Source organism: Simochromis diagramma, unplaced genomic scaffold, assembly GCF_900408965.1.
Source record: "Simochromis diagramma unplaced genomic scaffold, fSimDia1.1 OVJJ01000604.1, whole genome shotgun sequence".
Classification (NCBI taxonomy): Eukaryota; Metazoa; Chordata; class Actinopteri; order Cichliformes; family Cichlidae; genus Simochromis; species Simochromis diagramma.
The window spans coordinates 2,499,409-2,514,053 of record NW_024387416.1 but is presented as its reverse complement, the minus strand read 5'-3'; the positions used below and the strand labels follow the sequence as shown (position 1 = coordinate 2,514,053).

Sequence of the window (14,645 nt, the reverse complement as noted above, 5' to 3'; positions counted from 1 at the left end):
CCATTAACAAGCTGCAGGGGCCCTATGCATTAGCTCACATTATAATCTATACAGCATGCTTTTGCTATTTGATGTCCACCAGTTAAACAGAAGGTCACCTGCTCTGCTGACAGATGTGGGCACTGCTACATCTGGTACAGAGCCAGAGAGCTGCCTTTTACAGCGTCACAAACTGACATTTCCAGCTCAGTCCTGTGTACCCAAATTTGACACACTGTCTATCTTATACGAGCTGTCAGAAGTCATATTAAAAATTCATACAAGTTTTATGTGCCTGTAGGACTTTATTTGGGGATCTAGAATACACGCTGTTGGCTGTACTAGCAAGTGAGCATGAAGGGCATTGTTCAGTGGGATAATGAGGTGTTGGACCTCATAAGGATTTAGGGGAAAAGGTTTGCAGCAAAATTCAAAGCGCTCATGTTTGAAAGCATATCAAAAGAAATAGCTGAACAGGATCACAGGTGAATGTGGCTCCAATGTCACCTCACACTTAAGAGCCTTAGGGATTGCTTCAGACATCTGAAGAATTTAACAAAAGAGGAATACGTGGCTCGTTTTCCACATCGAACCTTTTCAAACTCCTATTAGATTTTGGTCACAGTGAGTTCATTATGTGTGTAACAGAAAATCAGTTCTCAACAATAAATCAAAACTGCGCATTAAGCCTTGCAGTGTGAAAGCAGCTTTTGTCAGCAGGCATTAATATAAGACCTAATGCCCCTTGAAAAAGAGTTGGAAGTCAGTTTTGCCATCTCAGAGCCTGCAGTTAAAATGCAATCGGGACGAAGTATAGCGTTCGTTTTTGAAGTGCTAAAGTTTTCGCTGTGTGTATGAGTTTTCAAGTACGGGCCCCCTTTAGAGCCATGGGAATGGACGTATAAAGTGAGTCAGCCTTATCAGCGTCTTGTTCAAGAACCTTCATCTCCTCAAATAGTCCAGGCGAGATACCCGAGTGTAGATAAAATGTCGAGCCCAAGGAATAATGACGGAGATATACAGAGCATTGTCCTCAGCAGAAGGAAACAGAGATAGCATTTCAGGTTTCTCTGTGCCATTACAGGCACCCAGATTTATAACGAGGGGATCACGTAAAGTTTCCGTAATGACCTTTTCAAAACAAACTCCTAATTCTAAACATTGCTAATGAATGCCAATGAAGACAGACTGCAGTAGGCATCTAAACAAGCGTTTGGGCAAAACACCATTTAAAACCTGCCATATGTTCAGAGTAATGATCCATCACTCTGAAATGCAGAGTATACAAACACACAGCGCATCAGAGTGATCTGTAAAGAGCATACAAAGCAGGGGAATGGACTTTAATTTCAGGAGGCATCCCATATGCTTTTCAGGAGTGCCCTGAGGGAGCAGATGCGCTAACGTTAGTACACTGATGTCATAAGCAATTCATTACTGTCGTCAGATATCGACCTGGCTCTTATCTGCAGTGACACCCTGCATTGTCACTTCTGCGGTTAACCTTTTGTCCAAGGAAACCACTAAATTCCTGTGCGCTCTGCATCTGCTAGCATTAATGGGATGGGTTAAGATGTTTTTTCTTCAGCTCTACGGCTCCATTTATCCTTTAATGATTTAAGGTTATTTCTTCCTTCCCTTTTGAAAGAATCATCAATATTAATGTTTGCAGTAACCGGCTTAATAACAACACTTAAGTGTAGCAACACTTCCTACATCCTCTAAACTGTTGGGCATTAATTCTTTAGAGGCACTTTGATCGTTCATTATTTTTTGTAATAATATGTATGTATGTATGTATGTATGCCCTGGGCTAATATTAAAATGGAGACGAGTAGTCAGCTGAATGAAAATCAATTGACATTTGTATTCCAGCCAGAAGTAACAAATGTTTACCAGCTTAGCTTATGTGCGTGGCTTTGACTGGTTGGCAGTATTTGAAGTCTTGTGTGTGAGAAAGGTCTCACTGATCAGCAGTGAAACCTTTATTCCAAAATGACAAAAACGTTATGTGATAAAAAAAAATGTTTTATGTGCAGAGGTCACATGAAATGTCATCTTATCAGCTCTAATATAGAACTAGATAGTGTATATTTCTAATCACATGAATTATAGTATAGTACTATTATTTACAGTGGTGGTTTCCAGTAACAGTTTGCTGGAAAAATGGTATCTATTTCTCAACCAAATTATATTAATCTGCCACACTACAATGAGCGTACGTCACCTGCTTGTCTTATTCGCCTAAATTGGCAATCAATATTTTTTTAAAACTAGTATTTGCGGCATATTAAGTAGTTTAAGCTACTTGTTTTAAACTGACTATATTTCTTGAAACTAGATTAAGTGGTGGACTACGGTAAGAGCTGTCTTGAGCAATAACAAACAGTTAGGATTAAAGAGAGACGCCTGACATGCAGCCTGGTCCAGGTATAGCTGCTGCTGCTACCTGCAGATGTTGGCGGCATCTGGCCTGGTTTGTGGCTGAACTTGATCTCTTGGCCTGCCCGAACTAACCTAGCATCTGCATCAGATTGTAAAAGTTGCAAAATTAAAGAATGATCCTTGAAGGATGCTGATGTAGCAGTTTTCTTCATATGAAAGTACCCAGGTAATTTGGTTAGAGGAAAGCATATCGACCAATCATTGATAAGCTGACCCTGAGTCTTCACCTCTAATTTGCAGATTTACCACTAATGTAATTATTGTTTATTTGCAGCTATGCTGTGTTTCTTATTTTGTTTGTAAAGAAGCTTGAAGAAATAAAGATTCACTGAAAATGGTCCAGATGACTGCCACTCCCTGAGACTGTTAAAAGATGCTTTTTCCTTCCCGCTGTTGCCAAGTGCGTGGGGTTGAACTTACAATGTAAAGCACCTTGAGGTGACTATTTTATTGGCACTATATAAATAAAAGTGAACTGAAGTGAAGCCATTTGGCTTTAGTTTCTACTGTTTCCTGTGGTATGGGCTCCTCTTTTATTCCTTTTTGGCTGCACAGTTCAGACCCAGTGTTTAAAGGGATTTAGTCCAGCAAACCATAGACTTGTTCAGAGAATCTGTTTCATTACCAACATATTTTGGACCATAAACTTTTAAGCTTTAAGACTTTGGAAGACATTTTTTGGCTCTTGAGCAAGACTCCATTGGGGGAAAAGAAAGCTTAGTTTCACTACACTCTTGGTGTTATTAGGTTCACCCATACAGAAAGTTTGCAGCAGATGACAATGAGAAACCCAGCAGTTCCCTCATTCTCTGCTTTACAATAGTATTCTTTATCAAACTAGATGTCGATAAGACCTTATGTTAATTTTAGGTTGCAGACTAAAAAAATGTGTTGAATTAAATTTTTGCTGCATTTCATCCACGTCTCGCTGTCTTTGCTAAAGTGGATTTGGATTCGGAGATTGTTGCTAAAGCTGCTGCTGTACATTTTCCAAGATTTTTATTTCATTATTTATGATTTAGCGATGACTGTCCTGCTCATTGCTGTGTCCTATTTTACCATCATTGTGTATCTTTGGCAGACATGTTTCATATTATCACCTTATTTTTGAGGCTCGTGACATTGTGTATTCAGTAAGCAAGTCTGGGCAGAGAGCCCAGGCTTAACTCTTCAATTTGGAATTGAATGCATCACCCCGTAGACCACAGTATATTTACTATTTCCATTTATTTTTTCCCCACACTGTTGAAATTGACTTCAGTAGAAGTGTTTATGCAGACAGCCTCCGAGGATTCATTTCTATCTAAAACAGTGAGCAGAACTGATGGTGCAGTTTTAGTCTCCTGCCAGCTTTCTGTGCACTCAGCAGAATGTCCTGTGTGGTACTGTCCCAGCTTAAGTTGATGAGCTTTTAGTTTCCTCTATTTTTTTTAAATTTCACAAGTAAAACAAGTAAAAAGAAAAAACAACACCAAACAAAATGAACATCTAACTAATGTGAAAATACTGTTAATTAAAGCTAAAACTAAACATTTAATGCTTTTCTATTCCTCTGATTCTATTGTTAGGCATTCCCATATGTACACCTGTGTATCCACTTTGTGTTTTCTGTGACTTTTTGGTCCTTAGAGATATTTGCACTGTGCTGAAGGCATATTGACATTTGCCTTGTTTGCCAAAACTCAGCTATGCTACAGATAGCGCTCATCTCAGTGCATGCTGGTGTTCTGCGATATTCCCAGGTGCCGGAAGACGTTAGACTTAATGGAAGTGTAAAGACAGCCTGGAGATTCTCCACCTGCAAAGTTTGACAAGCTGACTTTTTAAAAAGGCTTTGCTGTTAATGAGGATTATTTTTATTATGCATTGGTGGAAGTAACATTTTACTTGTATCCGTCAATTTTTCAAGTATTCTAGTCCCATAATGCAAACGGCAGACATGGCAGTGGATCGAAAGGTAATAACTATTGATCTGAAAACAGAAAGGTTGTCTTTTACTCACTTAGTGGTTTCATGAATTAGTAACGACATAAACTGTGCAACTAAGCTGCAGTGATTAGTTAATGAGAGTGACTTTGGCTTGAATAAATGTGTCTTTCGAGAGGTCAAATGGAACTTAAGAAAACACTAACAAAAAAAAAATGCTGTAAAAACTCACAAAACAAAACTGAAGTGTTTTTGAGGAGACAGTAACGTGACTGAACAACTGAGAAAGTGGCAGAAAAGAAGAAGCGGAGGATTCATTGGTAACGTGCGTTTTAATTATATGATGTATACAATGCCTGATTTAGACTTCTGCTGGAAATCTATGTCGTAACTTGCAATGTAACACGAAACCCAGTAATTGCAGGCTGTGTCGACCAGTGTTGGTCAAGTTACTTGAAAAAAGTACTCAGTAACTAATTACTGATTACTTCCCCCAAAAAGTAATCCCATTACTTTACTGATTACTTATTTTCAAAAGTAATTAATTACTTAGTTACTTTTTAAAAACACGATTTACAACCTGAGTAGGTGATAAAGCGACAGATCTTTCAGCCCAATTCTACTTTTTCTGCATAATCCATCATACAAAATGTAATCAAATGGAAAAGTCTCTTTTTAAAACTTGTTTTATCAGTTTTAATCTTTTAACTTTATGCATCAAGCAAAAATTTAATTATATGCAACATTCTCTGACTGGAAGAAATTTGTTTAATATTTAAACCTATTTTGATCTGAAAAGATCAAAATAGGTTTAAATATTAAACCTATTTTAATAATAATAATAATAATCCAAATAATCCAAATCCAAATAAGTCAAATACACAAAAGTCTAAATCAGGCATTACACCTTAGATGCATGTTTACCAGCAGCCATTTACTGTTAGCTTGTCAATTCCATGGTGGTTCTGTCACGCTAACTGTTTCTCTTTTTGTGTACTTATGTAATCCTTTTCTGATAAGTGGTGTTGTCTTAAGTGCAGTGTGTTTAACCTCTCAAGGCCACCGTATTTTGAGTTTAAGACACAACTTTTTCCTCTGTCATCGCTCATTTTAAAGGTCAGTGTAGATAATTTGACATCAGAGCAGCTGTCAGTAACATGGATTTTGGTTTATGTTTATTTGACAGTAAGTTTATCCACAGCAGCATCTTTGCTCTGCTGAACATAGATTCCTCCCTCACACCATCTCAGTCAGCCAGTATTAAAAGAGAAATAGAAAAAAAGAAAAGAAATGCTAGACATTTTTCTTCATGTCAGCTGTCAGTAATTGCTGTATGTGAGTGTTTTTCAACCTACAGCTAGAGATGTGAGCCGGCGTGACAGAAATAGACCTGACACGTAAAGAAGGCAATGCAGGAAAAAAAGAAAGAAAAAAGCCAGGGTCACATGTGACTCATAAAGCGGGTGGACGCACACAAGTGCAGGAATCGAGCAGCTGAAGCAGCCATGTGGTAAACGGTCATACTGGATTCTGTCAGACTGCACAGTGCACTTGTCAGAATTCACATACAGTGAACCGGTAATTAGAAGCGATCAGTTTTTAATACTGGCAGGGAAAGAAGCGCCCTTTAGTTGTCGAAAGCTGGTCTGATTAGAAATCAGCACAATGGACTACCTTAAAAGGCTATTGGCATGCCTCTTTTGTGCACGATCCTTCGTTAGCAACAAGAAAACATCCCTAAAATGTAAAAGGGCGCATATTGGTGAATGAGGCTGTGGATGATTACTCGTCCTGCAACTTGTAGAACTATTTTGTGGATATTGTCAAGCACGCTGAAGTGAGAAAGGTGGAGCACTTAGACATCACAGTGAAGCACACTCCACTTCTTGATGACAAATGGCGACTAGATTGTGGCTCAGCACTTGATGTTCAGTTTACTGGCCACTTTGCCTCAGAGTGCTCAGTTTCTGACAGCGATGTATCATCTGTGTTCACATTAAAGGATCAGAGTGGTTGTGCAGTTTGTGGTAAATGGGCTTTCTTTAAATGCAATGTGGGACGCAGCGATTCACAATAGAAGTCTGCGGTTGTCAGCCGCGCTCCTGTTTTTGATGATAAGCTGCTCTCTGCAGCTTTTTAGCTGGCCGAGCGCCTCTCACGCAGCGGGTAGAGAAGAAAAGCTCTTGTGGTAATGTTGGCTCTCACCCCTGGGCACCTGCAGTCAGTGTTTTCTGGATGGATCAGTATATCTGTCAACTTCTCCCCAGCAGAGCCTATTCTTACTCCTTCTATTGCTGCAGGGGGCAACATAGAAAAAGTTCATGTTCGATGAAAGTCTGGGAATGAAGAAAAGTTTCTCTGGGACTTTATATTTTAGATGATGGGGAAAATACAGCTGCATCCTGGGCTGTTGTGCTCAATCAAAAATATAATGCATCATTTGCTTGCAATGTGGAAATCTGAGGAGCAAGCCACTGCTCTTACTCCCTCCAGCTGAGCCACATGGAGACTTTTAATGTTATGTGTGTGCAAATTTGATCTTCGGTTCCTTTTGAATTTGTCCGCTCTACCCGGTTGACCGATTTTTGACACGAAAACCCCCCAAAAGAGTTTTATTGTTGAAAAGCGATTGGTCTAATGAGCACCACTGACAGCCCAACAATTAGCCAATCATCACTGTGAGTGGGACTGACTGTTATTTCAAGCTGTTCTCATTAGATGCAGGTGGATACGATAGTCTTCAGTGGACAGGGGAAACTATATCTGCAGTTGCCACAGAAATTAGACAGCAGAGTAGAGAGTAAAGTAGCTGCAAAAATCAAGGTCACATTTCTTTCAGTATGACTTCAGCTGCCTACAGTATGCATACAATTGGATACAAATACGTCGCAATCTGAACGTAATGGTCTCGCTGCAATAGGACATCCTGATATTTCTTGTTTAAACAGTGTCCTAGTGTTGGTAGAAAAGCACACCTGATGTCAGACTGAAATTGCAAATTGAAATCTGTAGGGAGTTGGTAGTTCTGTCTCATATCAGGGGAAACTCTCTGCAGAAAAGAGGTCCGCCCGATCAAGTGAACTCTTCTTGTAGGCTCGAGGGTGCTTCAGAGAAGAATGACGTCAAATCTTCCTGCATTAAGGCTACAATTACTTAAACAATGCAGATATAGCACAGTGCTATGGGAAGGAATGTGATCATGCTAAGTTGTAGAAGATAGTATTTTAATAGGACCCTAAAGGCTGCAGCTATGGTAATATAATTTAAGATTAGGGTGGTTTTAATTAAGAATTTAGTTTGCTGTGTGATATTCATTAGATCTCATGATTCTTAATTAACATAAGATATTGCAATTACTGAATAAATGCTGTAGTTGGTGTTGCCTTCAAACAAGCCTTCTGAATAGTGTAAATCTGCTCTTTGTTCTCTTTGTTTAGACTTACCCAAATATCTTGTAAGATTTCAGTATTTTCTGTTGTATTCATTCCATCCCCCCGTGTCCTGACCAGCTCATTAAATTAAACATTACTCCTGGTGAGAGTTTTCCTGCCTGCGCGTGGACTTGTATTGTAGTGATTTGTTCCACACTTCAGATTCTATGAGAGTGTTGGAAAGGCCTTGAGAGTGATCTGTGATGGACTTGCAGGCTTGTAGGAAAATATATAGATTTTAGCTCAGTGTTTGGCAGCAGCACAGTGTACTTGAATCAAGTGTGAGTGATGTCAGCGGCGCTTTACCAATAACCAACATGAGCAGCAGGCCATCTGTTTACCAGAGAAATAGTGACAAACATTGTGTCAGTGCAGTTTGTGCTTGTTCCTTGTGTGACCTGAAGCTATCTGGTGTAGTTCATATAATGTAGTGCTTCTTTCTATAATTACAGAGAGTTCAGGAGTCTTTCTGTTTATCAGAGTTGCAGAGGTTGAAATCAACCATTAGAGGGTTAATAGGTGTGTGGGACCAGTAAAGATTGGGTACTTAAAATGGTTTTGATGGTTTTGGTGACCACCTTTATTCTTCAACACGGCTCGAGCTCTCTTAGGCAATCTTTCTTGTTTCCCTTTGTTAAGAATGGTTATTGAGAGCCAGCTTTCCACTTACATCATCCTTGATGAGGCTGCAGTGAACAGTAGAAGGACCAGGTGCATCTCTCAGGCCTTTGCTGGATATTTTTTCCTATTTCTTAAGAACATGATTTTCAGATGCTGTTCATCTGCTGTTGATTCTTACGCTTGCTATTTCTTATTTTAAGGACACACTGCATGCACACCATGCTGAGAGAGAAGCCAAGAGCTCTTTGGAAATCACCTTGTTGGTGCAAAAATACTGTTTTATGCCTGTCAAACTGTGTTATCTTTGGCATTTTTCATTGACTCAGCTAAAGAAAAAATGGGAGCAAATTGTGTGTTTTTGTGACAGCGTGCTCGGAACAAAGTGCCTAAAGATACAATTTAAAATTGGATCTTTGCTAAGTTGTCTGGTATGTATAGATACAGCATTGATTGTCATTGGCTTAGGTGGCTTTTGTATGTGTGAATGATTCATCGCTCAGCATTAAGTGGCTTACCAACCAACCAAACAAACAAACAAACAAAACTGGTCAAAAGTTTTAGAACACTCAAATTCTTCCATTTTTTTATTTAAAATTATGAAGCTAAATGTCTTGTTGCATTCTGAAATGAAAACATAGTACAGATAAGCAACTGGAGTTAAAAAAAGAAAAAGAAAAAAAGAAACCATGGACTTTTGACTCATCAAAGTAGCCACCTTTGCAGATATAACACCTGAACACACCTGTGGCATTCTTCCTACAATAGAAATCAAATATTCTTCAGAAAGGTCTTTCCATATCTGTTGCAGAAGTTCCCATAAATGTGTGGCACTTGTAGGTTGCTTTGCTTTCACTCTTCTGTCCAGTTCATCCCAAAGCAGCTCGATGGAGACCGTGCTGGCCGCTCTGTGTGTTCAAGCTTACCATCTTGTGCTTTTTGCTGAGGTAGTTCTGGCACAGTGTGGACTTATGTTTAGGGTCATTATCTTGCTGTAGGATGAACCTCTGAAAACTAGGCACATACCAGAGGGTATTGCATGGTGCTCCAGAATGCGGTGGTAGTCATTTTGGTTCAGGGTGCCTCTCACTCTGTACAAGTCACCGACCATGGATCCAGCAAAACACCCCAGACCATCACACTTCCTCGTCCATGTTTGGCAGTTGATGCCACACACTGTGGAACCGTCCTTTCACCTACCCGATGGTATACAAAGATCCTGCGTAGTGAACCGAAGATTTCAAATTTTGATTCATCAATCAATAATACCTTCTTCCAGTCTTCAGTAGTCCGATGGTGGTGTTTCATGGTCCAGGCAAGCCTCTTTGTCTTATTCTGATGTCTTAGCAACGGGTTTTTTGCTGCAAGTCATCCTGTCAAACAGCTCAAAGTCTTCTCTTTATAGCTGAAACTGAGACTTGCTTACTACGACCATTATTAAGCTGTGCTTGAAGATGTTGTCCTGTGAGCTGCCTATCATGCATTATTTCTTAAGACCACTTTTAAAAAATTACAAAACGTCTGGCTCAAGCTAAACATAAAGGAAGGGTGTGCTTAAAAATTTTGCACAGTACTGTAAGTTAGCTTAGCCTGTGTCAAAAAGAAATCTTAAAATGCAACAATCTGACATACTTAGGCCCAACTAGAGTTTATGTTGTAAATGTAGACATACATTAACTGTTATACTGACAGCTAGCATACTTGTTAGTCTACAATAAAGTGGTGCATTTGCAAGTTTAAGGGACATAATGACACTCTTGGTGGTTAAAGACGACGCCTGGAAATGCTACATAGTAAACTACAGTCTTTTTCAAATGTTTTATACTTGGGGCCATGGAAAACGGTATTTCACATTAATAAACACATTTGAATAATGTTATAAAGCTCGCCAAATAGTTTCCTTTTATCTCACTGTTAATTTTGAGCGGACATCCGTGCGTTTACTTGATTTATAACTTTTAGTGTTATTTTCGACTGCAGTTTAGCACTCAAGTTACTTTAAAGTGGTATTTAAGCGCTTTTACAAAGTAAACCCTCTGACACAAACAGTTTTAACATGGCTTTGCATTACAAGGCCAAATAGAAGTTTTATGTCTGTCTTAGTCAAATAGTAAACACTCAATTGTGTCTGATCTATCCATTGTGTAGTGTTACAATATTCAGTGTAGTTTAACGTTTGCAGCTCTTCCCTGGTTTGTGGAAAATGACAATTGAGCAACCAAAGCACATTTTTCAGCTGTAACACAATTACAGTGGTAATGCTCAAGGCCTTTTCACAAGTTAGAAAATACAAACAATAAAGAAGAAATATTACGTTGTTTGTTTTTCCATTATTAAACCATTTAAACAGCATTATGCCATTATTAACGATGGCTCTGTGCACTCATGGACCATAAGATTGCGTATCTAATCTTGTCCTTTTACTGCTAAAGCGGCTTTAAAAAGGAGCTTCAGCTTTTGTCGTTTTGCTTGACACGAAGTTATTAGCACCATTTAAGAGATTGTGTTTTCAAATTGAAATGCGACAATAGCGTTTTGCAGTTTAATGAAGCTAATAATAACTAGCTGGTGACTCGCAGCAAAGTCAACAGTCACTGGCTGGAATTGACTGGCGTTCACTGTTGTTGATTCAAGAACACTTTATTTTTTCAAAGAAAACCAAGACTTTTAGTCGTAAATGTGCCTTTATGTCATTGTCAACTGCATGTGAGCCAAATGAAAATGGAAAGCTTGACTCGATTAGCAATTTAATAAAGTAGTTAGTGCTTAGGTAATGGATGAACATAAAGAAAATACTTTGAAAGTTTTTTTATTCGTTATTATTCATCTTCTGTGTCTCCTGTTTCTGAAAGCAAGTCGTGTCACAAAGACACTGCTACACCCCACAGGTACCTTGTAAGTTATTCACCTATTTCAGACACCGTGCTAGTTCTCTGTGGCAATCTGACCCAGTAAGAAGTTTCACAATACTTACTAAGTCCTTGAAATCTTTCTTTTTCCTCCAAGCACATATTTTTTTATTCTTGCCTGTGGACTCTGTCTGCAAAGTCTGTGTAGCATTACAGGCTGATGAAAAGTCCAAGGTCAGAGTCTGCAGAGTTTCTACACAGAGTAGACTTTACCAAAATAGAAGTATCTCTCTGTCAAGTGACCTGTAGAAACTTAGCCTCATTTTAAGCCTTAACTCATCTGAAACCTAAACCTGTCAGCCTGATGGACATGTAATAATGAGAAAATATGGCTATCAGAGTTTTCTTGAGTGAAGTCACTGCTGTAATAAGACTGGAAAGGTTCGAGTTAATGACAGACTTTTGAGGTGGGAGAGCTTGGCATTGATAGATGAGTGCAGTTGAGGTACAGTGTAGGCTAATTAGTGGAGGAGATGATGCACTCGACTGATCCTAATGTCATCACAGATGCTTAGTGTAGGCCGTCAGTCATAAATACCGACCTTGACATTTTCTTGCAGGATAACTCGCCGTCCTGAGCTCCACAGCTTTTTCTTCTCTGCCCTCCTCTTATATTGTAAATGACTGTTTTTTTTTACTTTGTGTATGGTTTGTTGTATAATTTGGGGTACATTTCATGTTCACATATTGTATTGAAGAGATTTTATTAAGTATTAACTTCAAGCAAGGAGAAACCTTATAGTTGAGGCACATTTTTCTTAGGTTTCAGCAGGGCAAATAACAAAAGTCTGCACTTTGCACTTGTTTTGCTGCACTAACAATGTCTTAAAGTACATTTAAAAAGAACAAAGTAACAAAATATAATACTTAAAAGTAAATAGTGGGAAAAGGCAGTGAGTCTCCTTGGCTACAAGAGGGCTTCTTGTTGTTATCATTATTATTAGTATTATTACTATATTGCAGAAGAGGTGCATTTACATTGTAATGAGATAAAAGCATGGGATATACATGATACTTTTGGGAGAGATTAATGTTTCAGATTTAAATGCTTTGATATTGTTTTGATACACTGAATGAATAATGACTAACTAGGCTTCACTACCTAATTAAAGCAGCATTTGCCTTTTAGTATCATCTATATTATCCTCAGCAGTACTTGTATCAACAAAGCAATGATTTCAAGAAGTATGTTTGTGTAGGTTCTCAGACATCCAGGTCATGGAGCGTTTCACCTCTCATCCCAGCGGCTTCTTCAGTGCTAAAAGCAAATGATGCATCCCAGGTATTTAAACCCTGGTGGCGAGTTGTTGACCTAGTATTAATCATATGATTTCATGAAGTATCGTTCACTTTGATACAATGCATTTGTGTGAGAGGCTGCTACATTTCTGTAATTTCATCCAATACAAGTCATGTAGGAAAATTCCAAAGTGCTCCTTTAAGCCATGACTGTTATGACTGTATTAAACAGTTTGTGTAGGGAGATGGTGAATCTGAGAGAAGGGGTTCACGTTTGCAGAAACAGAAGACAAAATGTTTTTATTCTCATGTGTCCTGTCCTGTTACATGTGGTGTTTGTGTTGTGACCTTTTGAATGTTTAAACTGCAATGAAAATGGATTTTAAATAACTTTAAATTGACTGAAATGTGGATTTTTAGCTCAAAAAGAGACGTCACCAATCATATCGGCATGCAGAAAATCAGTCAGCCACGCTCAAACTTATAAATGAATAATAATGAATAAATAATGAAAACCTGAAAACCGCTGGTGAATAGACTCAAGAACTTTTAAACACATTTTTTCAGGTATGTAGTTTCTCATGTATTTCTGCTGTGAGACAGCTTTTCTCTTCTTTTACTGACAAAATAATTATTTTAACTATCATAATAATTTTTTATTTTCATTTAAACATGATTAGTGATTATGGATTTTAGATACTGTTGGGGCATGCTGTGGAACAACTTGATGATTTAGCAGAAAAGACTTTTTCATTTCTTTTTCTTATGAAATGTACCCTTAATTATTGAGTCACTTGTCTGTTTGAGGCGCCCATTGTGTGCCATTAAAATTGCCCATTACTGTCACTTTTTAAAAAACGTTCAGTTACACATCACACAGCAGGGCTGTAATGTACTGTCATTGCTGATTCATCGAGGTGGATACTTTCCCCTTAATTCTCCTTTATGCCTCTCCTCCTCCTTGTGTGTGCCTTCTATCTCTCTCTCTCTCTCTCCCACTCTCTCTCTCTTCTTCTTCTCCTCCTCCTCTTCACGGGCCAATCAGGCCACACCTCCATGGCAACCGTCATTGAGGGTAAAACATCCACAGATGGTGCTGAGTAGAGCGAGCAGTAGGCGCACTACGAGTGTGTGTGGGAGTGTGTGTTTGTTTGTGTCTGAGAGAGACAGAGAAGGAGAGACCCACTGGATAACCACTGTGTTGTGACTCCAACAGTAGTAACACAGAAGAAGAGCAGCAGAGTGTATGCTCAGAGTGTACGCTCAGAGGAGTTGGAGGAAAAGTCCAGAGAGGAGGGAGTGAGTGTTGGAAAGAAGTCCCTTCACCTCTCTCCAGAGAGCAGGAGGTAAAGCGTCGGTAAGCAAATATTAACGATCTGACAAAAGAGCACACTCCATCCCCGTGTCCGTGCTGATCAGACAGCCTTTACCCTGGAGCCGCGCAACAGACGAGCTGGGACACATACACACTTGCGAGTGGAGTCCCCCGTCACTTCTCTCCACTCACTCATGATCATCACTCCTGCCACACACCGACACAAAGGCCACGCTGACACAGCCAGAAGAGTGGGGCAGAGAAAAGGACACTTGCCCCGTTGCAAGACTTTGTCAAAGTGAAAGTCCTTCCTGGATTTTAACCCTGAAACTAGAGTCTTCCTTTTGTGCTGACCTTTCCAAGCATCCCCCCTTTACCCCACTGCAAAGATGAGCTGCAGGAAAAGATGCAAGCGTGAGATCTTCAAGTTCGCACAGTACCTGTTCAGACTCATCACAGGCACGCTCAACACCGGTAAGACTCTGACAGGCGTCTTTGCTGCGGTTCTCCTAAACCTCCGCCGATTTTTGTATTTACATCTAAGCAGTTTTGTTCTACTTCTCCTCAACGTTTTCATAATTTTTTTTTTTTTTTAACAAAGTCCAAATTGGACACATCCACCTTGCGTAACATCAGGACCATGCAGTATTTACATTGTGTATACATTTACAGCAGCAAAGCCCACTTGAGGATTTCCAGACTGGGGTTTGGATTTATCGCCTGCTCTCCATCATAATTTGTTTGACTGTGCGCGCATGTTAAAATGTGCACAGAAGGACAGAA

The 14,645-nt window shown here is 39.3% G+C and overlaps 1 protein-coding gene across 5 annotated transcripts in view; it reads left to right on the top strand.

The window, feature by feature from the left end:
- Positions 1 to 14,645, top strand: part of kcnip4a (potassium voltage-gated channel interacting protein 4a) — a 147,895-nt gene that overhangs the window by 33,223 nt on the left and 100,027 nt on the right. The window contains exon 1 of one of the 5 annotated variants that reach the window (XM_040012233.1): positions 5,233 to 14,336. The exons of the other annotated variants lie outside the window; for them this stretch is intronic. Within the exon in view, the coding sequence (XP_039868167.1) occupies positions 14,252 to 14,336 (85 nt within the window). The 5' untranslated portion in view covers positions 5,233 to 14,251. Of the gene's footprint in view, positions 1 to 5,232; positions 14,337 to 14,645 lie in introns of those variants that run through there. 5 annotated transcript variants of the gene reach the window in all.